The 24,417-nt window shown below is 42.7% G+C and overlaps 1 protein-coding gene across 13 annotated transcripts in view; it reads right to left on the reverse strand.

Moving 5' to 3' along the window:
- Nucleotides 1-159: 159 nt before the first annotated feature.
- ATXN2 (ataxin 2) overlaps nt 160-24,417 on the reverse strand; it is a 49,879-nt gene continuing 25,621 nt past the window's right edge. For 5 of the 13 annotated variants that reach the window (XM_071445126.1, XM_071445128.1, XM_071445122.1 and 2 more), the window contains 12 exons: nt 23,074-23,262; nt 22,205-22,312; nt 21,256-21,326; nt 20,260-20,567; nt 19,768-19,831; nt 19,499-19,651; nt 18,500-18,566; nt 16,430-16,614; nt 15,661-15,793; nt 6,300-6,445; nt 5,133-5,360; nt 1,555-1,840 (listed from right to left, as the gene is read on the reverse strand). In XM_071445126.1, coding sequence (XP_071301227.1) covers nt 1,637-1,840; nt 5,133-5,360; nt 6,300-6,445; nt 15,661-15,793; nt 16,430-16,614; nt 18,500-18,566; nt 19,499-19,651; nt 19,768-19,831; nt 20,260-20,567; nt 21,256-21,326; nt 22,205-22,312; nt 23,074-23,262 — 1,856 coding nt within the window. In that variant the 3' untranslated portion in view covers nt 1,555-1,636. Of the gene's footprint in view, nt 810-1,554; nt 1,841-5,132; nt 5,361-6,299; nt 6,446-15,660; nt 15,794-16,429; nt 16,615-18,499; nt 18,567-19,498; nt 19,652-19,767; nt 19,832-20,259; nt 20,568-21,255; nt 21,327-22,204; nt 22,313-23,073; nt 23,263-24,417 lie in introns of those variants that run through there. The other 8 variants (XM_071445131.1, XM_071445130.1, XM_071445133.1 and 5 more) reach the window with 5 other exon arrangements.

Genomic DNA, 24,417 nt, shown 5'->3' on the forward strand with positions numbered 1-24,417 from the left:
TTAGAAAACTGGGCTGAATTAGGGATTCCCAAACCTTTCCTTATTCCTGCAATGCCCCTGCAGCAGCAGCAGCACACAACAGCCTCAGGCAAACCCTGGCTCCAGCTGGGATGGGTACGGGAAGAGACCCAAAAATCACCACACAAACACCGAGGAGGGTCAGTTTTTAAAACTTTTTTTATTTTTTAATTTTTTTTTTAAGTTTTTATTTTATATTATCTACAAAGTAAAAGTTTTCTTAACTTAAAAGTTACATCACTGTCTCACGATAGTGATTATCTCATCAAACGTGATTTATAAATAATAACTCATCCGTTTGACGATTAGAATTTTTTTTTTTTTTACTGAACCTGTTTCAAGTTTAGTTAGAAGTAAAAGGGATCTCCAAGTCTTGATTTTTAGTGATAATAGCAGCAAGAATCACTCTTGTTACTTCTTTTGCTAGCTGACGAGTTCATAACTTTGAAGGGTCATTAAAAAATAAATAACTTCCAGTTTTCAGCAAGCAGAGTTGGGGCACTTGCAGGACTCAGATACAGTGCATGGAATTATGGAATAGCCCACAAGTTCCTAAATGCCTCTACTCAGTCCGAATCTCTCCCACTGCAAGATGAACTGTTAGCATTCCTAGTGGATGTTACAAGAAATCAAATTTTTTTTTTTTTTTAAACAAAATAAAATGAAATTCTAGTTTTCTGTGCTTCCAGTTGGCAGAAGCAGTAGAAGGAGGGTATTTGGCCTACAAAAGGTATCCAGCCTTTCAGTTATTCCAGATGAGCCTTACAACTGCTGTTGGTGGTGGGCTTGTACTGTAAAAAAAAAGTTCAAATGTAAATAATAAATTGGCAAGCCACACAACAGTTTGCTAGTAAAGTGGTCACAGGACAACTACTGAGCTCAACTTTCTTTTATTTTTATTTTTTTCCTCTTTTTCTTTTATTTTTTTAGAGAACAAAACAAAACCCTGCACATCAAGATGTCCTTGGGATGTTTTTTTCTTTTTTTTTTTTTTTTTTTTTGCTTTTTCCCTACCTAAGCCCTCAGAAAGCAGCTTTGTTCTGCTCACACATTCCCCAAGAAACATCAGGTAAAACTAAATCACTACAGAAGTTCAGAGGCTGTTTGAACTTGAATAATCAACGAAACCTAAATAAGGTTAAATTTAAAGCGGAAAGAAGTCACACAACTCCTGCTTTTCCCCCAGAGCAAAGCTGCAGAATGTTACTCTGAATTAAAGTTTAGATTTCAGTTGTCACTTTAACAGCAGCCTAGCAGCCCTACCCCCACACATTTCACTGCTGTCCTCAAGATTTAATCAAACCTCTGATCATTATAAACTCCACACAGTCCATCCCCCACGGCAAAGCCACAGAAAACTCAGTCCCACAGTGCCAGTGCCTCACACTCCTCATTTCTCTACTCCAGCTAGAGAAAAATCAAGAATATTCCCTGAATTAGGTATATCTCAGCTAAACCTACGCTCCTCCAGGCTGCCAAAGCACAGCTGTGAAACACAAGGACATCTTAAGGTTGGTTGGCTTTCTTTGTCGTCTATTTTTTTTTTTTTTTAATTTTTTTAATTTTTTTTCCCCAAAGATCTGGTTTCTCCCAGTCCTCACTCCTCGACCTGGCTCAGTTAGGGTGCAGGTCTCCCAGGCACACACTCCTCACCTGAAGGGTGGGTCATATAGGGGAAATGTGTTGTTGTCGAGACTGGAATGGGCTGTAGTGCACTTTGAGCGAGGGCGGCTTGGGGACCACCGGGAGGCTGTGTCGTCATTAGCATCATTGGAGCATGGGCAGTTGGGTGAGAAGGAACCATTCCTGACTGTACATGAGCCTGAAACAAAGAGCTCTTTAGTATCATGGTCACAAGGAGGCAGCAACTCCTGGCCACATGACTGGCGAAAGTTTGCTCCGTCAGCAAAGGTTTACTCTTCATTTATTTTGATTTTTTTTTAATTTTTTCTTTCTTTTTTTTTTTTTTTTTAACTAGGGATTAAGGCAGAAGTTGTAACACAAAAAAAAAAATTAATAATAATAACAACCAAAAGGAAAAATAATAATTAAAAAAGCGCTCCTCACTGCTGGCTCTGAGTTGCGTTCTCAATTTTAGCTATTTTGCCAGCATTAAACAGGGGGGGTATTAAAAAAAAAATAACAATTCAGCAACAAATCTTCAAAACATTTCTGTTAGACACCTAGATCAAAGCACTTCCTAGAGGGTACAGATAGGAACTTCACAGGCACTGGGAGTCTGGCATCCCTTCCCCAGCTCTCTCCTTGCACAACCCCACGTTCTCTCCTGGCTCCCTGCCCTGGGAACCTCCCTGTCCTCTCCAGTGACCTGTGCCCACACAGTGCTCAGCCAAGTCCTCCTGACATGGGTGATTTCATCCCTTCACACTCTCAGGGCAGCTTTGTTCTGCTTCCAGTTCAGCTCATCGCAGTTCTTGTGTAATCTGAGCAATCAGGGCTAAGTCTCAGTGGAAAAGGAGATTATTCCTTCCCATGGCTGATCACCTCTGGCAAACAGCTTCAGGAACTTGGTGGGTTCTTTAGCTCAGAGCAGTTCATGTCTCTAGAGGTCATCAATTTATTTTATTTAAAAACCTAGCAAACATTCATTTCTTAAAAGCACAAAGGAACTCAGAGCTCTCAGTGGATTTCTCCTGGGAAAAAAAAAAGCCCCAAAACCCCATCATTTGTACCTAAGGTTTGCTTCTACCATATCCCAGAACTGCAGCCTCACATGTCTCCCATGCCAGTAAAGACAAATAGCAGGTGGTGGCTAGAATTTTATTTCTTAAAGACAAAAAGGGTTACTTGACTCATCACAGACATTCCCCAAACTCTTTGATCAGACTTGCACGTGTTAGTAGCACCCCAGAAGCCTTTAAAGGCAGGAACTGCAATTCAAATCTCACTCTTGCTCTAAAAAAGCTTTAGGAGATCAGGCTGTGGAACAGAAATACCTCCCAGGACTGGCTCCACGTTGACTTTGACAAACATGCTATTGTAGAAGCCATCATTATAAAGCAGCTATTCATAGAGCAGCTGGAGTCAATACACACAGTGGATAAAATTTTTCTGCTGTGGCTCAAACATTTTGCAAATTGGCAGCTGACAGCACTCTCTAATGAATTTTAAAGTACTGGTTCTCAAGTGAGATATCCACCAGCTCAAGATTCATCTGATAACCTGAAGGGAAATTGGATTGATCCCCTGTGTTGGCCTAACTGAAATTTTTACTAGGTAGTATTTCAGAATTGTGTTTAGGAGCTGGGAATGAGGCTGCTAAAAAACGATTAAATCCAGTGATTAGTTTCCCCACGATGGAATAATTACGTGCATTTAAAATTTCTGACAGAACTGTAGTTATGCCTTCACTAGAGATTTTTGAGGGAACTACTTCATTGGGAAAGTCAATTAGTTTGGTGTAAATATCACAAATTGCAGCTTTCATTCTAAAAAAAAATTGCAGAAGAGACTGCACAAGTTAAAATCAAGGGCAAGGCAGGCCTTGTCTGTGATTGCTAAAAATGCCACCTGAGCAGTCAGTTCTGACTCCAAGTTGCATCTGATTTGTTTAATTTGGTTTGCTTGGCACACAGAAAGGAAGGCAATGGTCACACCCTGCACCCCTGGCCTGGCCAGGGCACAACTCAGGCACAGCTTTACCCTTTCATGGCCTTCAAGCAAATGTTTCATGTTTCAAATCCCAGCACTGGACATGCCACTAAGCCAAGACCCCTGTGAGAAGCTCTAAACACAACCCAGGCATTCACACCAGAGCAGAGCAGGAGTCTTGTTTCTGGCAGAAACCAGAGAAGGGGAGGATGAGCCAAGATGCCACAGCAATCATCAGCTCTGGCCATCCTCTCCTTATCCTCCCCCCTCAAAATAAAGCAGAGAAATCAAAAGCCTAAGAGAATCAAAAAGCTAAAAACTCAACATCAGTAAAACGATCCCTACAGAACTATTGATTTATTGGCTTAACTGACTGTCCCAGGGACCAAAGCAAAGATTTTCTCAGAATTCTGCAAGGGATTGGACATGTGTCAGATTAACATCCCTAATCACAGTTAGTCACCTTATCCCAAACTATTGTTAACCTGCAGGAGAAGGCAGAAACCAGACACCAAGTTCTTGGTCTGAAGAGAAAATTGTGCAGGCAAATTATTGATTGAACTGCCCATTCCTTGACAAAGGACACTAAATCCAGGAGATTTAGTAAACATCAGAAAATCTGTGTCACACTGCTTTACATGGAGCTCTTGATTAATCTATCATGTGCTTCCCTTCCCCAAATCCTTTTTCTCAGGGAGCTGACCACGAGGGAGCAGTTAAGAGAAGTGAGTGGGTTTCTGATTCTGAAGCAAAGACTGTTGTTTTAGGTTACCCAACAATCTTTGGGGAGCTTCAGCACAAGCAGTTCATTTAGAACCACACACACCACACACACAGAGGCTTCTTTCTGCAAGGATTGTCCTGCAGTCACCTTAACTCTCTCCTCTCTCCCTTGCACTGCCTTGTTTCTCCCTGGAAATCCTGTCACGTCCTTTTCTGGATGTATTTGTATAAAATTTGTCTACGATGCAGAGCCTGAAACTGCCACCAAAAGCAGCAATTCAGCCTTTCTGCACTCACCTCCCACCTCCAACCTTTCTGTATGCCAGCTCTTCCTGGGATCAGGCACCTGACTGAGCAGGGAACTGATTTGACCAAGAAACAGCCTAAAAAGGGGGTAGGGGAGGCACATTTCAGCTGAATTGTGTCCCCAGCCTGCTCTGCTCCACGGCCAAGCAGTTCTGTGAGCAGAGTGGTGGGGCAGGGACAAGGATGGGAGCCAGGAACTGGGAAGAGAGCTCAATTTATTTCAGTAGCAGTGCCAGCTTAAGATGTCTTCATTAAACTACAGTTGCAGATGCACTAGGTGTTGGAAGCTGAGGTCCAAGTACACCTTGTCAAAATTCTAAATAAAGGCAATGTACAGACAGAAACCTAAATAACAACAACAGGTAAGTCTGTGCTGAGAGGTGACAGATTGGCAATCACTTCAGCAGGCCCGACTGTCCTAACTTTTGTGGCATTAAGACATTTAGTCTTGAAGGTTGTTAAACTGTGTTTACCTGGGGGACATGGGCCATGTGTGGCGGATTGGTATATGCAGGTTGAACATGGGAGGGATGAATGGTGAAGACTGTTTGTTGTGCTGTAGGAAAATTGTTTTGTGGAGACTGCGTGTTGGAGCCTGGCGTCATGGAAGGAGGGGTTGGAGCTAGACCTGCGTGGTAAATCGCCGACTGCTGCTGGGGGTTGGCCAGGTGCAGGGCCTGGGCAGCCTGGTGCTGGTGGTGCTGCAAGAAAACACAGAGATTGTTTAGGTTAGGGCTGAGGAATTGCATTGATTCTGTTAAGGAGAAAGGGGTGGGGAACTGCTCTTCATTCTGAGATTGGAAATGGGGAATCTGAGGATCAGCTGTGCTCATGGGGGAACTCTTTACAACCCCACCTGTCGCAGACATCTTTTGATGGAAAATCCTTTCCTTAGGATTTTTCCTCCTGAGAAGCTGAGAGGCCTCAGGAACAGAATGTGAACAATGGTTATCTGCTGCTGTGGAATGCAACAGGTGCATCTGGGATTGGTCTCATGTGTTGTTTCTCATTAATGGCCAATCACAGCCCAGCTGGCTCGGACAGAGAGCCCAAGACAGCTGCCTTTGTTATAATTCCTTTCTATTCTTAGCTTAGACAGCCTTCTGATGAAACCTTTTCTTCTATTCTTTGAGTATAGTTTTAATGTAATATATATCATAAATTAATAAATCAAGCCTTCTGTAACATGGAGTCACATCTCCATCTCTTCCCTCATCCGAGAACTCCTGTGACACCATCCCACCCACCAGGCTCAGCTTCTGCCAGCAAACAGAGCCCAGAGTGCCAGGTAAAACCATGCAGAACCTGGAGCTGCAACCAGAGCTATTCCCAGGAGGGAATTAAGGAATGCAGCACTACCCAAGGATCACTTTGTTTTCAGCTGCCTTGACAAAATCCAATCAAAGACTTCTCAGCATTTCTCTGCTATTTCCACTTCTCTCATATGAAAGCACTGACACAATTATGATCCTTCCTTAATCCTTAAACTGAAACACCCCCCATCCCCTGTGAGCAGGGAGTGGTTGGATTCTGCTCCATCTTCCCCCTTTTCCCTCTCAGAGAAATCAACACATCAACACCAAGCACAGGACAGCTGGATTCCCTTCAACACAATTTGCAGCCACTCAGGGATGTGTTACCTGCACGGGGCTTGGAGCAGGGTGGCTTCCAGCATGTTGGCTTTGCTGCTGGCCAGTTGGGGTGGCAGAAGGCTGAGGATGAGGAGGATGCGGGTGCAGGGTAGCATTAGGGTGGGCATACTGCTGAGCAAGTGAGCCAGTGGAAACTAGGATGAAAAAGAAGAATATTTAACACCAGGTACAGGACATGCTCCTCTATCAAGTCACCATCTGCATTTGAAGATTTCACTACAACTCAAGTCTGTAAATATATTCCCTCCCCCTTCTAAAAAATATATATATTTATCTTGCAAATAGCTGATGATCTTACCTTGCTTTTGTGTAGTTTGGTTTGGCAGGAAAGTCTATAAACAACCATAATTAGACAGTTCATCTTCCCTAATTTGACAATGTAACAGATACTACATAGAGAAAAGCAGTATTTCATCTTTTGTTTTGTCAAACAGACCAGTTTCAAAGATCAAATTTATAATTTTCATACAATTTAGGATTTCCTGAGATATACTTTTCAAAGCTGTTACGAGCCATTTTTATTTCCACCATCCAAAAAAAATTCTTTGGCCTTATACCTGGCTAACCTCACCATGCTACTCTTCTGGAAATTGCTCACAGAACAGTCAGAGGGAAGCACAAACTCTGCCCTTGCACTCTAGAATAAATAAACACATCACAGCTGACAAAACTGAGGCTGCTCGAGCATCAAATCTTTGCTGAAGCCACTTTCTTGTGCTAAAATAACCCATTCTGCCTCTGCCCTCGAGGCCAATCTGTTCTGGATCACCACCACCCTGTGAGTTCCCCAACACTGCCATGGAATTCTTCATTCCTTGAACCAGAAGCAAATAAGGTACAAAATTCCCAAAAAGGAAGAAACTGAACAACAGAGAACTTTTACCCCAGTGAAGCCACATCTGTTGCTACAGCTGTGCCAGTTTCCAAAAACAAACTCCCAGTTCCTTCTTGGATCCTGCTCTGTCCTGCTTCAAATGGGCCACACTAAATCCTATTTTTTTTTTTTTTAACTTTTGAGGGAATCTAAGCAAGTATGAAAGGCCATAATGACAACAAGTCTTCCTTTCAACACAAAGCATGCAATGCAAAAGCAGGACCCTAAAAATGAGGATGTTTCCCCTATTTCTTTGAAGTTTGTGCAACAAGCAGGCCATGTCTGCAGCTACTTCTGTGTGTGACAACACGTGTCAATCCCTCTAATGTCACAGCCTGAAAGACCAAGGAGAGTTTTGCTGACAAAGTGCTAAAAAAGCTAAGAGACAAAGAAAACTATCAGCCTGCTCCTCAGTATTTCCTTCAACTGTTCCTTATTTGTTTTGGTGCCTTTTGGTGGTTCTGAAGTTAATTACTGATGAATATCTACCAGGTTATTTTTTATTTTTTTTTAATGGGGTTGGTATTATATAAACACTTGATGGCCACTGCAGTTTTCCTCCAGTCTGGTTTGCTATGAACCTTACAAATCCAAGTTCTGACACATTCCAACTCACCAGAATACAGAGAGCCAGGATATTTTTGCCTAATTGAGGTTTTTCTCCCCTGTGCAGGTTCCTCCTTTAGAAAATAACTGCCTGCCACATTTAACTTAATCCCTGGCAAGCTCTATTAAATCTTCACTGAGCAAATGGCCTCGCAGTGATGAGCAGTTTCAGGCTATTAATGCAGATGAACTAAATTCCTGCAGCCTGGAGTTGATCCTAACGTTCTTATCCACATGTGCAAGCACAGCTGTACAACACTCTGAGGCCTCCTGATTGAGAGGGGTCTCAAAAACACCTCAATATTTTCTAAGCACACTGTCAAAGCCAGCAGGATCTTCTGCCACAGCATTTGGTTATGCTTTAAATCCAAGTATTTTTGATTTTTTTTATTGGTATCACTACTAAAATGTATTTTGCAGCAGCATCCCTGCCATGCTCCTACTTGACTTTCAGACATCTCTCCTGTGACAACACCAAAATGATCAATGGCAACACTGATCAATTTTACGGCTTCCTACAGGAGGACAATTGCTCAACCTCATTATTATACACACTCTGAAGAAGGCCAGAAATTATTATCTTTGCCAAAGTAATAGAAATAAATGGAAGGAGGGATTGCTTGCTTGCCAAAGGGCAGCAATCCTCCCAGTGCCTCAGCCACAGAGCTGGCAAGCCTGACTACAAATTAACTCCATTCAAGAGGCTTTAAAACGTATATGAAATTTAATTCCAAGTTGTAAGATACTCAAGGCTTCCCACATCACTTGTTAAGAGCCCCCAAAATAATGTGGGACTCCATTAAAGCATTTGTGCAATTCATCTTTTGGTTCTTTATGGCCAAGAGAATAATAAACTCAGTTGTTCTGAAGCGAATATTTCTACAATAAAACTTCACAATAAGGAATTTCTCTCTTAAGACACCAGTTAAACCAAGGAATAGCACCCTAAAGAACAGATATAAACCAGGGGGAGGATCAGGTTTTTGTCTTAGTGGAAGCTCTTCCAAAACCACTTAATATTTTATCCATAGCTTTGGATTTGAAGCACTGGATTTTTTGTATACTGAAAATATTTAATTTTCAGTTTCCCCTCTCCTTCATTTTGTCTTTAACAGGTCATCCTAATGACCAAATTTGTAAAGCTTAAAACCACTTCAGATGCTGCTGCAAATTATTTTTTAATAGTAATATTAAAAATGCCTTTCAAAAAATGTTATCTGGGCACTTCTCCACATCCTGGCCAGTCCCTGCACACAAACCAAGAACGACTCAGCAGGTCTGAAATGCATTCCCAGCTCAAAATCCTGAGTTCAGACTCCAACTCCAGCAGTGTAAATGGTTTTCCATGTTTAGTTAGTGCAAGTAATTCCTGCCAAGCCAGTGAAATCTCTGAGACCAGCAGGGCTGTCAAAGGAGTCTTGTAAAAGTCATGAAAAATTCACCTGAACTAAAGCACTTTCCCTGGGATTTTTTAAAGGAATTTCTACCTGGTAATCAAAACACCTCACTACACAAATTAACAGCAAATAAGACAAGACAGGAGATGAAAAAAAAAATAAAATAAAAGACCCATTATCCAACATTTTCCCCCAATTGTCAGTATTTTGGAGATTTTCCAAATGGCCACCTATTATCTGAGAGTGTGCCAGGAGAGCTCTAGGAAAGGACACACCTTGCTGCAGGTCACCTCAGCTCACTGCAGCACAAATACACTGGCTTTCTCAGCCTTTATGCCTTAAATTCCTCTGCCTGGGCTGCCCTGCTTCACTTCTGCATCTTTCTAATCAAACTGGGTCTAATGTGAGATATTTCACTGCACTGACCTGGCAGGGACACAGGGAGGGGAGCGACTCAGTCACGGGATGGGAGAAAAACATCACAGGGATTGAATTACTGAATTCAACTCTAGAGAACTGCACCCCATTTCTGAGAGCAAACAAGAAGTAGTCAGCCACAGAACCCACAGAAGGAGCTGAAATCAGAAGAGGTCAGAGCAGCAGAAATCAAGCAGAACTCTCAGCTACAAGGGAATATGTGAAACCACATCGTGGCATTTTGTAATTTTGTTTTTTTCCCTGGAATTTCAATGGTGCCAATGGTGGTCAGTGTTGGTCATGGTCCAAAGATGCACTGAAGAGCCTATTTTCAAGAACTGACCGGTGAACAAACTTCAAAACTATTGCCAGAGCCAGTAAGATGGTGAGGATAACTACATTTAAAAGACCTGAATGGTAGGAAGCAAAGAAATAGCAAATGTTTCTTTCATCATACAAACATTTCAAGAAGTCATTTTACACAGGTACAGTGGACTTGACTTCAAAGATAATCCAAGAAAGGAACGAGGTTATTGAAGTGATTTCAGTGCACCAAACCAAGGGGCATGAACACAGCCCAGGTCAGCATCCTACAGCCCCCACCCAGGCAGAACCAGTGTGGCACAAGAAACACAGGAAATCTGCTCCAGAGGAGATTTTTTGGAGAACAAATGCTTTTTCTCACATCCCTCTTGCATGAGCTAATGAAAAAAAAAACCACAAAAAAACAAAAACAACCAAACCAGGAGAGTGCCTGGCATGGGCTGCACAGACTTACAGACAGACACAGCAACAAGTGCCACAGCAGGACAGGAGCAAGAACAGAAACAGCCTGAAACTGCAACTCCTCCTTTCCCATGTCCTGGGTGAGAGTTCATCCTGCAAACACCCCCCTCAAACCTCAGCTTCCTCAAAGCAGCTGCTGAACCCCAGCAGGGCAGACAGGGCAGGATTTTGCAGCTCTCTGCCTTTGCTGGATGAGCTGGATCAGGCTGCTGTGTCCAGAGAGCACCAGGTCCTGTCCCAGTGCTTCCAGTGATGCTGGTGACACCAGCACAGCCCCACCTGAGCCAGGGAATGGAACTGAGACAGTCCCAAGGAGCCCTCATCTCATCCCTGTCACACAATCATGACCACAAGTTGTGCCCAGCACTCCTTCAATGGCAGCTCTACAGAAAACTTCCTCCACCTCAGCTGCAGCTCGAGTTATTTCCTCCCAGGGGCTCAAAACCTGAGCCATGGCTTTTAAAAGGGATGAGGCCCAAGGTGCTTCTCCTTTTAGGAAGCTGGGAACTCATCAGGTGTAAAAATCCTGTTGGGCTCATGAAAGGGAGCAAGGCAGCTCCCACAGGTTTTAACGGAGGCTACAGAGTCACTGAGTGGTTTGGGTGGGAAGGGACCTCCAAGATCATCCAGCTCCACCCCCTGCCATGGCAGGGACACCTTCCACTATCCCAGGGTGCTCCCAGCCCCGTCCAGCCTGGCTTTGGACACTTCCAGGATGGAGCAGCCACAGCTGCTCTGGGCACCCTGTGCCAGGGCCTCCCTCACAGGGAAGGATTTCTCAGAGCCCATTTCTGGCTGCAGATGAAAAGACTGAGCAGTGAAGTCAGAGATTATTCCATATTCAAAATAAATTTTTGAAGAATTGACAACTCAGCTTCCTGTGATTATAGAAATCTGTTCCAAAGCTCCATTCCTGCCCACTGAGAGGAACCTTCCTGTGTTTTCCACATCCTGGTTTGGTGCAAGGAAACTTGTTCCCTCAACAGGTCCCATTCCTTTAACATGTGGTTCTTTAGAAAGTGCTTTTCTGTACAATCAAAATTAGTACAAAAAACCCAACTCACTGGCAAAGTAGAAAGAAGGGCCTGTCTCCTTGCTGTATGGTATTTTGGGACATGCTGAATTTGGAAAATAGAAAGGTAAATTAGCCTCTTGCCACGTGCATACTTCCCATCTTCTGGAAAGGTCAGTGTCAGTTTTAATTTTTTTAAAATTCTTTTTTGAAGACTTTAGAATCATGCAGATATTTTTATTCACTTAGCTGCTATCAGAGCTAGATATTTTGTTTTACAAATTAGTGGAGATGAAACACAAGTCTCGAGTAAGCCTTCCTTCTTAACTCTGACACTGAGGTCTGCAGTTCTTCATTAACACAAAAAGAAACTTTATGTCAATTCATGGTCTGTTACTGTCCACTGTAACAAGAAGGTTAAAATGCAATTACACTAGAGCAGAAACTGGCCCTTGCTTTTTCAGCTATAGCACTGCCATTCTGAACAGTTCCAAGAGAATTTTGGTGACTGGTTCACTCTTAGTCCCTGGAGAATCCTCTGAAGTTTATATTATATCCACCATTGTACTATCAGGGGAATAGAATTTACTCTACTGCTGAGACAGAAACCAGATAAAGTTAGAGACAACACCAGACCAGTAAAACATAGCAGAAGGGGAAAAGGGAAGGGAGAACAGGGACAGGAATGAGAGCACAAAAAACAGGAAATGCATCTGCGTAAAACCAAGGTCTGGTTTTACACAAGTTCTTAAACACAAAAGTTAAGTTTTTCAGAGGACTCCAATAATCTGGAAACAAATCAGCCACACAGAAAACTAACACGAGTTCATTGGCACAGGAATGGACAGATCCACCCTCTACTTGGTAACCAAATTCTCTACCAGCAGCAGAAGCCTGGCCTGGGCTTTGTGTGACACAGGAGCCAAACTAGGACGGTGGCCAGCAAACTCCAGCAGCCCAAGGACAGGGCCTGGGAGGCCACCCTGAGCCAGCAGCTGCCAGACAGACACAGAACCTCCTGAACCCAAGGTGCAGCTGAGCAGGGGAAGGATGGCACCTCCAGGTCGGCTGTGTGTCACATTTGCAGGTAAGGGTGTCACATTTCAAACTCTCCTGGACATGGTGGCTCCGCGGCTGAAGTGTCACAGATGCTGTAATCGTCTGGCTGGGAGGAAAGTTGTTTGGACTTTGTCCTTCCCCATTTTGAGGGGAAAACCCCAGAGATCTGAACACTCCTCTGTCCTGTCTTTAGCTGGGGTCACTGGGGCCATGCAGCTCTGCTTCTCTCTCTTGGCAACAGCGGGGTTGTGACACTGTCAACTGGCAAGGAAATCCCAGAAGCGCAGGAATATCCCATTAAACAGCATTAGACAAAAGTACTTTAAAATGGAAGAGTGCTTATCACCAAGTGTAGGTCACTCTATGTAATTTGGATTCAGCTATCTCTTCACAAGACAGGAAGGAAAACAACCCCAAAACTCTGGCAGTGAGGGTGGCTCCCTTAAATTGACAGGATTTGCTCTTGGCTGCCAGGCTGTTACTATTTGCCACAGACTTTCAACTCGTCCCAAACCATTAGAGAAGGTGGAGTTTCAGATCTTACCAGAAAACATTTCACACCTTAGGAATACTTGATAAGAGGTTTCCCCCCAACCCCCAGGTCTCAGCACAGTAGTTCTTGCAGACATCTTCTCTCTACCATATATGCAGGAGAAAAACTGAGTGAATTTTGCAGGAATAACTCAAAGCAAGCACCAGTACCTTGAAGGGTTAAAAGGGCAGCGTGGCCCACTGAATCCTGATATCAGTGCTAAAATTAAGTAATAATGCATCTTTTAAAAATCAGATAGCAATTTTTAAGAGCCAAAAGGGAAATTGTTTGAGCAAAATCAAAAGCAGCAGCGGTGGTTGTTTCTCAGGAAGTTGTTATTCTGTACTTTCAAATTATTTTTTAAGAGAGGACCAGAATCAAAGTGCACAGGTATATTTAGTTCAAATATGGGTAAACTTAAGATCCCCAAAAGACAGCACATAAGTTATGGATATTTTCTTATAGTCACTCAGTCAGATGTGAACAATTCCAACATGATGTTCTTTAGCTCCATGAGCAGCTCAGATTGGTCACCTCTGGCATTCCTGCCTTTTCCCACTCATGGATGAATGGAAGCTGAAGTGGACACGTTACAGCTGGACACACTTTGAGGAAGCACAGTCTATCTGGGCCAGGTCTTCAGGCACTCAGCACGTGCAAGACTTGCAAAAAATGTGAATTGAGAGGCTGCTGCAGAACATCAGGAGTCATTCCATGTGTCACTGTCACCTTGGAAGGTGAAGGGTACATTTGAGACAGTTCATGTTCACTGAACACGTCTGCACGGGGGCAAGAACACGCCCTTAAAAAAGGTCTATCACATGGAGTTCACGATCCTCTTGGGTTCAGTGGTTTCAGTAACAAAAATTTCAAGCACTTCATCATTTACTGGAAGATGGGAGAGTATTTAGAAGATTCACCAAGTAGCTACTTGAAAGAACACAGGAGGACAGGCCATTTCTGTTAAATTAGGTGCTCTTAGGAAAGTAATATTTAATTACATGGCAGGAAATACCAAAGAATTCTCAAGTTTGACCCAACTTAGTTGTTTGCACTGGCAGGTAGTCACATATCTACAACAGACAAGCTGCAAAACCAACACAGAATGAGATCTAACAGTTGTAAGTTAGAGTATCAGTGAAAAAAAACTATACAGACATCTGATCAAAGCCAAGCAAGGCAACGGGCTTGTACTTCACTGCTGCAGAACCCACTGATTACAGAAGATAAGGATGGTGCACAATGGGAAATTGCTAGAAAGTCACATGCAACCATTCTGAATCAAATCTCATATTATCTCATGTTTGGTTTTATTTTAATTAGAATTTGAGAGGAGGGTTTTCACCAATAAAGGTCTGAAAGCCTTTGATCATTCGCTTTATCGGAATTCTATTTAATCTAATGAAAAAGCAAACAGAAGATCTGTTTACATGGACACCTCAAGCACAAGAGTTGAAAAGATCAAAGTAATACAATTAGCAAGGACCTGGGAGAGAAAGATTAATCTCTACAAGTAACTTCCATTTCAGCTTCAGCACAAATGAGCTCAAATGCTCTTCCTCTGAGCACCAAAATAAGTTATTTTTGTTTCTTAACTCTGTTACCACACCACTGCAGAGATCTGACAAGATGTTTTCAGACGGGTAAGACACCTCTTAAAATCAGAATTAATTTCCCACTAAACTCCAGATTCTCTGTAAGTTTTCATGACATGTCATGGACTTCCATTAAGTAGCAGTGTAAAACTAAGCACCCGAAAACATACAAAGATGTCTAAAGGTACAGAAAATCTTTTATTAGAATCTAAGTCAATAATATATGTGACCCAATAAAACTTTTCCTCAGATGCTATAACAAGTATTGAAATGCCATGTTTTCAAGAGACCATCTGCTGTTTTGACATTTTATGACAATTTCCAAGCCTTAAACAACCTTGACTCTACCTCTTTCAATAGCATGTTTTGCAGTGAGCTCTTTTTCCTCCAAATTGGGCCTTGATTTATCATACATTTGTAATGCTTTAGAAAGTTCTTGCACATTTTACTTTTGTCACAAGGTAACCCACATTTTCAGCACTTCACTGTGAGTGAAAAATGCCCATCTGATAATGCTAGAGACTAATTGTCCAAGTGAGAGCAATACATGAGCTGTTGCATTTACTTATTCTTGACTTACCAAATGAGAAAGGTAAGCAACACATGGTTTATTTTGCTTAAACAGCAGTGTTCATACTGTTAATAATGCCAGTAGTATCATAAAGACAGCATTTCACTAGTTGCCAGAACTAAAGTCAAGTTTGAAACTGAGGTCATAACCTTGCAATAAAACAAGTACTAATTATAATCAAGGAACAAACAAGGGATGATGTATCAAGAGCATCAAGAGAACTTGAACAAACTTCTTTCAGCAGATATTCTTTAGCAGCTCCCAGGTTGAAATCTCATCTTGGTCACTGGCATCCTACCGAAATCAGCACACTTGAGTTTTCACTTGAACCAGCTGGCTCAGTTTTCAAATGCTCTGCTCATCATCATCATCATCATCATCATTTTATGAAATATAAACCACATCTACTGAGATACCCACGGTGGAAGGCTGAGATTAAATACATCCCCTGCACAAGGTAAGGACTTAAAAAGTTACATATAACACAAAACGTTTCCTACCATACATAGCATGTGTCTGTTCATGCGCACCGTACTGTGTTGCAGAGGAAGATACTAAACCCGGCTGTGCGTGTGCTGGTGGGGCCATCATCCTAGCGTTGCCCTGTATTACAGGGCTATAAACATGAGGATGCTGCAGGCAGAACAAAGGAAAAACCACACAGTTAATTGGGTTAACAATTAACTCCAAAGAAATTTCTGTCATCTAAAGAGTCGGGATTGAAAGGGCGGCAGCTCGGCCTTGCTCAAACGCAGAGCGAGCTGAGGATTTCACACTGTTGTGATTTCACACTGCTGTGATTGTCCCAATTGTTTCCAGAATTTAAGGGCTAGAAACTGACAGCAATCACTGGCATGTCCAATTTTTGCCACTCTAATAATGCATTAAGCTTATACATTTATCCAATTACACATGTAGATTTAACAGCCTTTGAAGTAAGAGCAGTCCACCAAGTTAAGTTATTTTTAGAACACTTAACCAGGAGATGTGCTGGCCATGACCTAAAGAAACTCTTCAAAGAGCTAAAAAACCGTATCAATAATAAATGCCAACTTCTAAACTGACCTTAAAATTCGTTAGGACATTAAAATTCATTAGGACCTTAAAATTTGTTACAGGCTTTGAAGCACATTCCAAGATCACCACGTGTGCTCCAGAACACAGAAACTCTTCAGGGTGACTCAGGACTGGACACAAGGGGGTTATTTAGCTCTGAACCACTTCACCATTTGTGCTTGGATTGATGGGGAGCATGGAAAGGACTCTTACCTGAGATTGGTAGTGTGGCACATGCTGCACAAGAGGCTGATTAGGAAACTGTTGGGGGCTATATGCAACATATTGTGTAGAGTAAGCAGGTGGAGTAGCTACAATTGGAGGGCCTGCTGCTGAGGCAGGATGCATCATGGTGCTCTGGTGGTGTTGGTCTTGCCGCTGCTGGGGCATATTTGGTACTGAAAAACAAAGATTGTCTCATGTCAGAAAGACAGAGAGAAAAACGTGGAGCTTTCTGAAAGGTTCTACCTTGTAATAATGTTACTGGGACCACGTGGAATATCCTCACCCCACACCTTCAGCCATAAGTTAGAGCTCTATCAAAAATGAACAGTGTGAAGAAGAGTTTCTCCAGGAAACATTTGATTTTCATCACTGCCTTTGGGCTGGATATACACAGCCACAAACCCAGCCCTGCCTTTCTTGTGAAGGAAGAAAGGTGGAGGGAGAGAAAGACTGACCAGAATCAGAAGTGCAAGAGAAAGGTTATATCAGGATACATACATTAACCAATTAATCCTGCCCCCTTTAAAAGGCTTTTTCACCTTCTATGAGAACAACGCAGCCACTGCTCCATCAGCTGGAAATCTGAGTCTTTATGTCAAAATGACTCGTGCTTATGGCTGAGGAGAGCACAATAAAGGTCTCCACCCAGCCACAACTCAAGGTTTTCACATCTTTTGAGCTCTGTGCTACCCCTCAGGGCAGCAGAAAGCAAATTTTAGGTCACAGACAACACTGAGGGAGACAAAACCTATAAGGAGTAGGAATAATTAAGAAGGAAGAGAGATGAAAAAAAGCAGAGCAGTGTGGGATCACTTGAGCTGTCATGGGAAGGTGACCACCCAATTCACTTGGAACAAACTAATTCAGCCTATAAAGCAGGGGCATGGGAGCTCCAGGAGAGCTCCAGCTTCCTGCAACTATGAACTGAGCTACCTCAGGCTCCTCTAAACTCCACTGCAGGGGCAACCTCTTAGGGAGAGGAGAAAACATCCGTAAATTCACTCAGTGATTTTATTTACACTGCAGATCAACAACAGAAAGAAGTAAATACAGGAGGCAACTTGAACAGAGTAAAGGCACAGGGCTGTAACCCAGGCAGCTCCCACAGGAGATGGATATGTAGGAAATACTGGAACTTAAAAAGGAACTCAGAATTGGAGCTGCCTCACCCAGCAATGTATTTCTGATTAAAACAGTGCTACTAACCAGAAGATTTCAGGGGTGAGGCCACAGTGAAGTTACTGTGTTTTAACACAGAAATACATTGCAGGGTTTTGTCTCCCCTAGGTTGATAAAGGCCACTTGTTTGTCTCTGAACAGCAGGAAACCATTTCCTCCTGCAGTGACTGGAGCTGCAGTGCTGCTGCTGTCCTGCAGCATTGCTGCCACTGCAGAAGCATTCACTGGGCACGGTCACAGCACTCCCTGGAACAGGAGCACAAGAACAAGAGCAGCACTTTCTGCTCCCTCGCTGCCCTGCCCAGCACAGGGAACATCCCAGCACCCATCATGACTCCACAGCCACGGGTGTCACTTAAAAACGTGGCATTGTCATTGTCAGTCCAGCTGCTCAGTCACTGGGGCTGCAGGAATGAACAAGAACAAACTGGAACCAGCTCTTTCCAGAAGAGCAGCAGAGCAAACTCTTTCTGGAGAAACAGTGACTCTGCATCTAGTTAAAAACCCCTCTGTAAAGCACCAACTGCTGCAAACCAGTACAGAAAACCAGCAGGGAAGTTCCCTTTAAACAAACCTGTGATACTTATGAAATACAGGAGATGATCAGCTCACCCTAATGCTCCAAGTAACAGAGATGTTTTCCTGTTTGTCAAATCAGATTCCAAGCCAAGCAACCCCCCATTACTCAAACCTGGCGTGTTTTAGCTGAATTAGTTTATCTAAAAATCCATTAGTATTTCCAGTTACTTCCCTTTAATAAAAATAGCATTTAAAATATTGATTGAAACCAAATTGCCATGGATTAGAAAACACACAAACATTTGTCATTTAGCCATGCTGCATGCAGACTGAGAACCAAACAGGCAGTATTATTCTCACCTTTACCTGCTCTATATGTCTTGGCTTGGTTCACTGGCATGGGCGTCATGGGAATAGGATACAAAGGCTGAAACAGAACAAGTTGAAGGTATGATATTCCTTTAAAAACTCAGTGTCTGCTGGGGTGGGGGCCCCACTCAGCTTTGATGTGCTCTGCTACAGGGTTTAGTGAACTCTGCCTAACCTATGAGATTTTCTTGGATCAGTGACATTGAGTCTGCACGGACACACAACTAAGACCAGATGGTTGGCAACAACCAGGCCAGGAATGCTACTGCTGCTACTGCAGGCACTGGGCTCACCCTGACAGCCTCACAGCAGCTTTTTGGTACAAAGTTGACTCAGGAGAGGGTTAGAATGAAATATCAGGGAAAGGTTCTTCCCCCAGAAGGTGCTGGGGCACTGAACAGGCTCCCCAGGGAATGGGAACAGCCCCAGGGCTGCCCGAGCTCCAGGAGAGGTTGGACAGTGCTCTCAGGGACAGGGTGGATTGCTGGGGTGCCTATGCAGGGCCAGGAGTTGGGCTGAAAATCCTTGTGGGTCCCCTCCACCTCTGGATATTCCATGATTCTATGATAATGGAGCTAGATCTGAAATCCCAGGGATCCCTACAACAACCAGAAACCAGGGGGACACAGCTGGAACAAAGAAACAGTTGCAGAGTGAGAGACTATGCTTGGAGAACTGGGAGGAAACCTGCACAGATCCACAATAAATGTGGGCTGCTGGCATTTACAAGTGTTTGGAATTATTTGAACATCCAGACTGAGGGAGCACTGGGAAAAGTCAGTATTTACACAGCCAAAACTTAACAACAACATGATTTATATTTACAAGAGCAACACAAGCTGCACTATTTCACTCCTTTACTCATAGCTCCCAAGCTGCAACAAGCTGATCTTTAAGGTCCTTCCCAACCCAAGCCATTCCACGATTCCTAAGCCCTGCTCAGCTTCCTGAGGGTTTCTGTGAAGTGTTGAGGAGTTTGCAGCACTTTACCTGCACGCCTGGACTCACTGGAACCGGGTACATCATATTTGGTGCAAAACAAACAGGCTGAGTGTACACGGGGGTTGGCTGCTGATGCCCCACCATGGAGGGGCTGGGCTGAGCTTGAGGACGAGGGGAGGTTGGTGTAGTAGAAGGTTTCGGCTACAAACAGAGGTGAGCAGTGGATATGGCAGGGTTAGTTTGAGTATCCTCCAAGGAAAAGTTGGTTTTATAAAGTTCTATTCAAAGGCATTGATAAACAGCATCAAATCACTTACTTGAGCAAAAGATCGAGGGTTGAACTCTTTAGCATTGGGATTAAGTGTTGATTTTCTAACTTGCCTAAACATAAGGAACAAAAAATTAAGTTGGGCGTTATTCTTTTACAGGAGTATCTGCAATTAATCATTTAAGAAACACCTCATTTCCATCTGTGAGTCAGATTTCTGAGAAGTCAAACACCTCATGGCATGCAAAAAGCCACTCTTCATTGAGGGACTCTTACTACAACTAACCACAAGTCTTCCAGTTGATACCACAGCTCATGTGAGCCAGGAAAACATTAAAATAAGCTTTTAGATGTGAACTAGGCATCAACAGGACCAGAGCTCTGCACTGAGTCAGGAGATGCCTTCCAGGGCAGCCCCTTCCCCTGCTGTTTCTCCTGTGTCACAGCACCTGGAGCCAGGAATGTGTCACCCAGTCATGACTTCTGCACAAGGCCTGCTGCTAATAAAGATGTGCTTATTCCAAAAGGCATGGTTACTCACTCTGAAGTATCCTTCTTCTCCTCTTTATCCTCTTTGTCTTGTTTACTTCCAGGCCCAGATGTCTGCACACCTTGGGAGGTCACCTCAGGCCCTCGCTTCTGCTCAGAGCTGTTACTCATGGAAGGAGAAATACTGGGACTGTTGGGTTTGCTACTGCCACCACTGGAGTTGGTGTTACTGCCAGCTTCTATGATAGATTCTTTAGGGGTGGATTCTGTCTTTTCTTTAACTACATCTCTTGATTTTTCACCTTCTCTGGTTTTGTTTAGCAGCTGATCCACTGCATCTGAAGAGGAACTGGACTGTAACTGAAAAAACCCAAGGGATATATTCAGTAAATTGATACAAAACTCAGGAGAGACCATCTAATGCTGTCACATACACAGAGTAAAACACAGTCCCACAAGCCTCCATCATCTGGAAATGACCTTTTAAAACACTCATTTCCATTTCTACATGGAAAGAAATCCATGGGCACTGACAGTGTTTAAGCTGGCACTGTGTAAGGAGCTGCTCAGCCACTCAAGTGACCTGTATGTTGATTAAGGAGTGACAGGAAAGCTTCAGACAACCCTCTGGACTCATCCCCTGAGTGATTTAACAGCACCACTTGAAAAGCTAACCTGATTTAATAAACCCTTATAACCAGGAAATAAGTAATATGAATTCATCTTCAATTTTCCTCTGCAAAACTCTTCATTTAATTTTGCAACAGCTCCTCCATATGGAGTGTGAGATAATTATTTGTGCCTAATGATCAAACAGGTTTCAAGTCCTGTTTTCAGTGCACAGTCAATATTCACATTTATGTGCATTAGGCAATTGTACAAACAAGAGTCAGCATTGATTTTTTAATACATAACATGAATTCTTACAGATATTTTCATACATTAGGCAAAAGTATAAAGACCTGTTAACATAGCCAGTGTGTTCAATTCATTAAAATAATCTGGATGCACATGAGAATGATGACACCATTAACAGAGACAAACTTACCCTAAAGTCATTCTTAAATTTCTTTAAATCATCAATCTGTTTTCTATGCTCTGAAACAATTGGAGAGACACCTGCCAAATACAAGATCAACATTGTCCAAGCATTCCTAACACAAGTTTTGTACACATCACTATGTTTGCAGAAATATAATGGTTTTGCAGATATAAAAATGAAATCCAGCCCCTTATTTTGGGTTTTTATGTGGTAGAATTCCATGACCTATGTATATGAGCACAGAGAAATTCTCTGTGAAAGCAGAGCATTACATAACTGATTTATCTTTAGTTCTCATGCACCACACCAAGGCAGAAGCCCCGAGGTGCAGGGACTGCAGAACTCACTGAACACAAAGAACATGCAACAAAAGCCCCAAGCCAGCCTGTGCCAGCATTTCAAAACACAGCAGGTGAAGGAGAAACACTGACCAAGGTGAGCTTTATGGCTGGACTCATCCTAAAGGGCTCTCCAATGAGAGAATGAATGGATCTGGTTCTCAACAACATGGGGGTTTTTTTTGAGGACTGAATGAACAAACAGCTCTACAGAGACAAACAAATGTAAGGTATAATAGGAAAAGCACAGTCAGAAAAGCTCTGCTGACCACGATGCTCAGAAGTACTGTGAGCACAGCTCTAAGCAGAAACATATTGAGTCCAAAGGCAGCTAAAAAGCAGCTCTGTGAGCAGGGGAAAGAAAGGAGGGGAAAAAAAAGAAAAAAACCAAGTGAAATCACACCATCCACATGAGCATCTCTACATTTGGTGTTGATGGAATGAGTCACAAACAACATTTCAAAGTGCCACTTCACAACTGCATGACCAAATTTCACTGTAGAACACCAGACTGCCTCCAAGCCTTCCTTAAAATGCCAACTAAAGCTGCCAGGAGAGCAGGTTTAGTGTGCACAATTCCTACATCACTCCAGTACATGAAAGCTTTGGATACAAACCTTTGTTTTCAGGTTTAGAAAAACTAGGAGAAGTCTCACTTGGCTTTATATTCTCCTTGTTTCCAGTTGCAGAATTTTGCCTCTGATCCTGAAGCCTTGTATCTTTAGCTGGAAAATAAATTACCAAACTTATTCTCTTATACACAATCCCAACTGAGCAAAGAGAGAAGGCAAGAGAGAAACAGGGGAGAGATTTAACCATTTTTAGCTTGAAAAACCTTTTAAGTTACACATTTCCTGCTACCAAGTAGATGCCTGGAGGATCACCCTCCCTCATGCTCCTTCCCCATCCCACTGTCTAATGAAAAAAAACCAATTAAACTCATCCCTCTCATCATACACAAAACCTTAACCACACTGAACAAACAATAAACTCAGAGCCAATTATTTTCAGCAGTCCAAGCTCTTCATACAGAAAGCTACAAAGATTTGAGAGTTCTTAGACACTCCTGAATGTTTGGGTTTTTTTCCCCCATTCCTTTTGCTGTGCTTGAAACCAGCTGCCTGTGTTTCTTTAACTTAAAAAGAGGCAAAACCTCAGTTTGGAAAAAGAAATCCTCTTTAAAAAATTGAGAAAAAAAAATTAAAAACTAAAAAAAAAAAAAAAAAAAAAAAAAATTAAAAGAAAGTTAAAAATTAAAAAAATTAAGTCAGACACCTGTAAACCCATATTCCTTAAGGGCACAAGAAACTAAGCATAGAGAATTCTCAAAAAGCCTCTCTCCAACCTTAGTTTAACAGTAAAATTCAATGTGTCCCAAGTTTTCCTGTGATCCAGCAAGCAGCTGTGCTCCTGCCTGGGCAGATTCCTCATCAGGAATTAGGGAGATGCAAAAATTGCCTTTGCAGAGGCAGTGAGGGCCACTTACCTTCATTGGAGGGGGTGACTGCTCTGTTGGATGCAGGGCTGGCAGGTGTAGGAGAGGCAGCTGGAACAGGCATGGCAACAGATTCAGTGGGAATAGTACCAGGCTGAGGAGAAGGCAGAGCTGGTCCCATGGGAGTGCTGCTCTGCCTTGGAGACCTAGGCCTGTGTGTTTTAGGGGATAATCTCGGAACTAGAAACAAACAGGAAAAAGCAGTTATAGGATGAGCTTCCCCATCTGCTCAGCAGTTTGTTTTAGTTTTAAAATGGCTACAAAACATGCTTTGAAAGACTTGGTGAGATATTATGTAGTAACTGAAAACCTGTTTACCTTTCAGGCACATCTCCTAGTTCTTTACAGCACAGCATTTCATAGAGAATGGGGTGAGTTCTCTGTAGATTGTCCCCCAAAATTTATCACTGCCCTCTAATCCCACCAAGAATCTGCAAAATGCTTCCCCAAATCCCCAGCAGTGCAACTACACCAGCTCACATTAACCCAGTTTCAGGCAGAACACAAAAGGTGGTCAGGTCTCCACACAAAGAGATGTAAAATATTTTTTAAGAGGGCTGAAAAAACCACATCCATTTTACAGTGTCCTCTTTTGGAGGTTTGCCAGCTGGAAAAAAAACAACACAGCCTATTGAAAAAAGAGTGGTTTTAGGTCTATTTTTTGCCCCTGTGTTAAAGCAGCAAGGAAAGTTGTGTATTCATTGAGCAGTAAGTTGTGGCTCCTGCTTCCTGCTCATCCCACTTGTGCTTTTTGTCACATATTAACTCCCAGTGAGTGAGCAGAAAGGCAGGTAAGTGGTTTAACAGTCCTACTTGCATGTTAATAATATATAAACAGGGAAGGTGAATCACAAATAATGCCACAATAGAAGAGTTGAAGATTTTTCCACAAGGCAACAAGCCTATGTGGGTCTAATTTATACCTTCCTTCTGAGAAATGTGTTCCCCACTATGCTCCTCTAGAATTCTGCACTGCTAAAAAATACCCAAAAAGGACCTAAAAAGGACCAAACTGTTGCTCTGTTGCCCTCAAGGAAACACCCAGCTCCTGACAGCCCACCAGAACATGGCCTCAACTCAAGAGCTCCAGACTAGACCTGTGGCACAAGACTGAGCTTTAAGTCAAATATTAAAAAAAATATATTAACAGATTAAAAATAAGACACTCACTATAACTGCTCCTGCAGCAGCCAAGAACAACATCACCACTTAAAATCCATGTAAATTTTAAAGGAGAAGTACATCCAACTTAACTTGAGTATCAATTCATCTTTTAACACCAAAAACCTCTACCCAAACACCTCCTTCATTTGTAAACCACAATCCAGCCACGCT

The sequence above is a fragment of the Agelaius tricolor genome, unplaced genomic scaffold (genome assembly GCF_023055355.1).
Source record: "Agelaius tricolor isolate 1412-34295 unplaced genomic scaffold, bAgeTri1.0.p SCAF_20, whole genome shotgun sequence".
Classification (NCBI taxonomy): Eukaryota; Metazoa; Chordata; class Aves; order Passeriformes; family Icteridae; genus Agelaius; species Agelaius tricolor.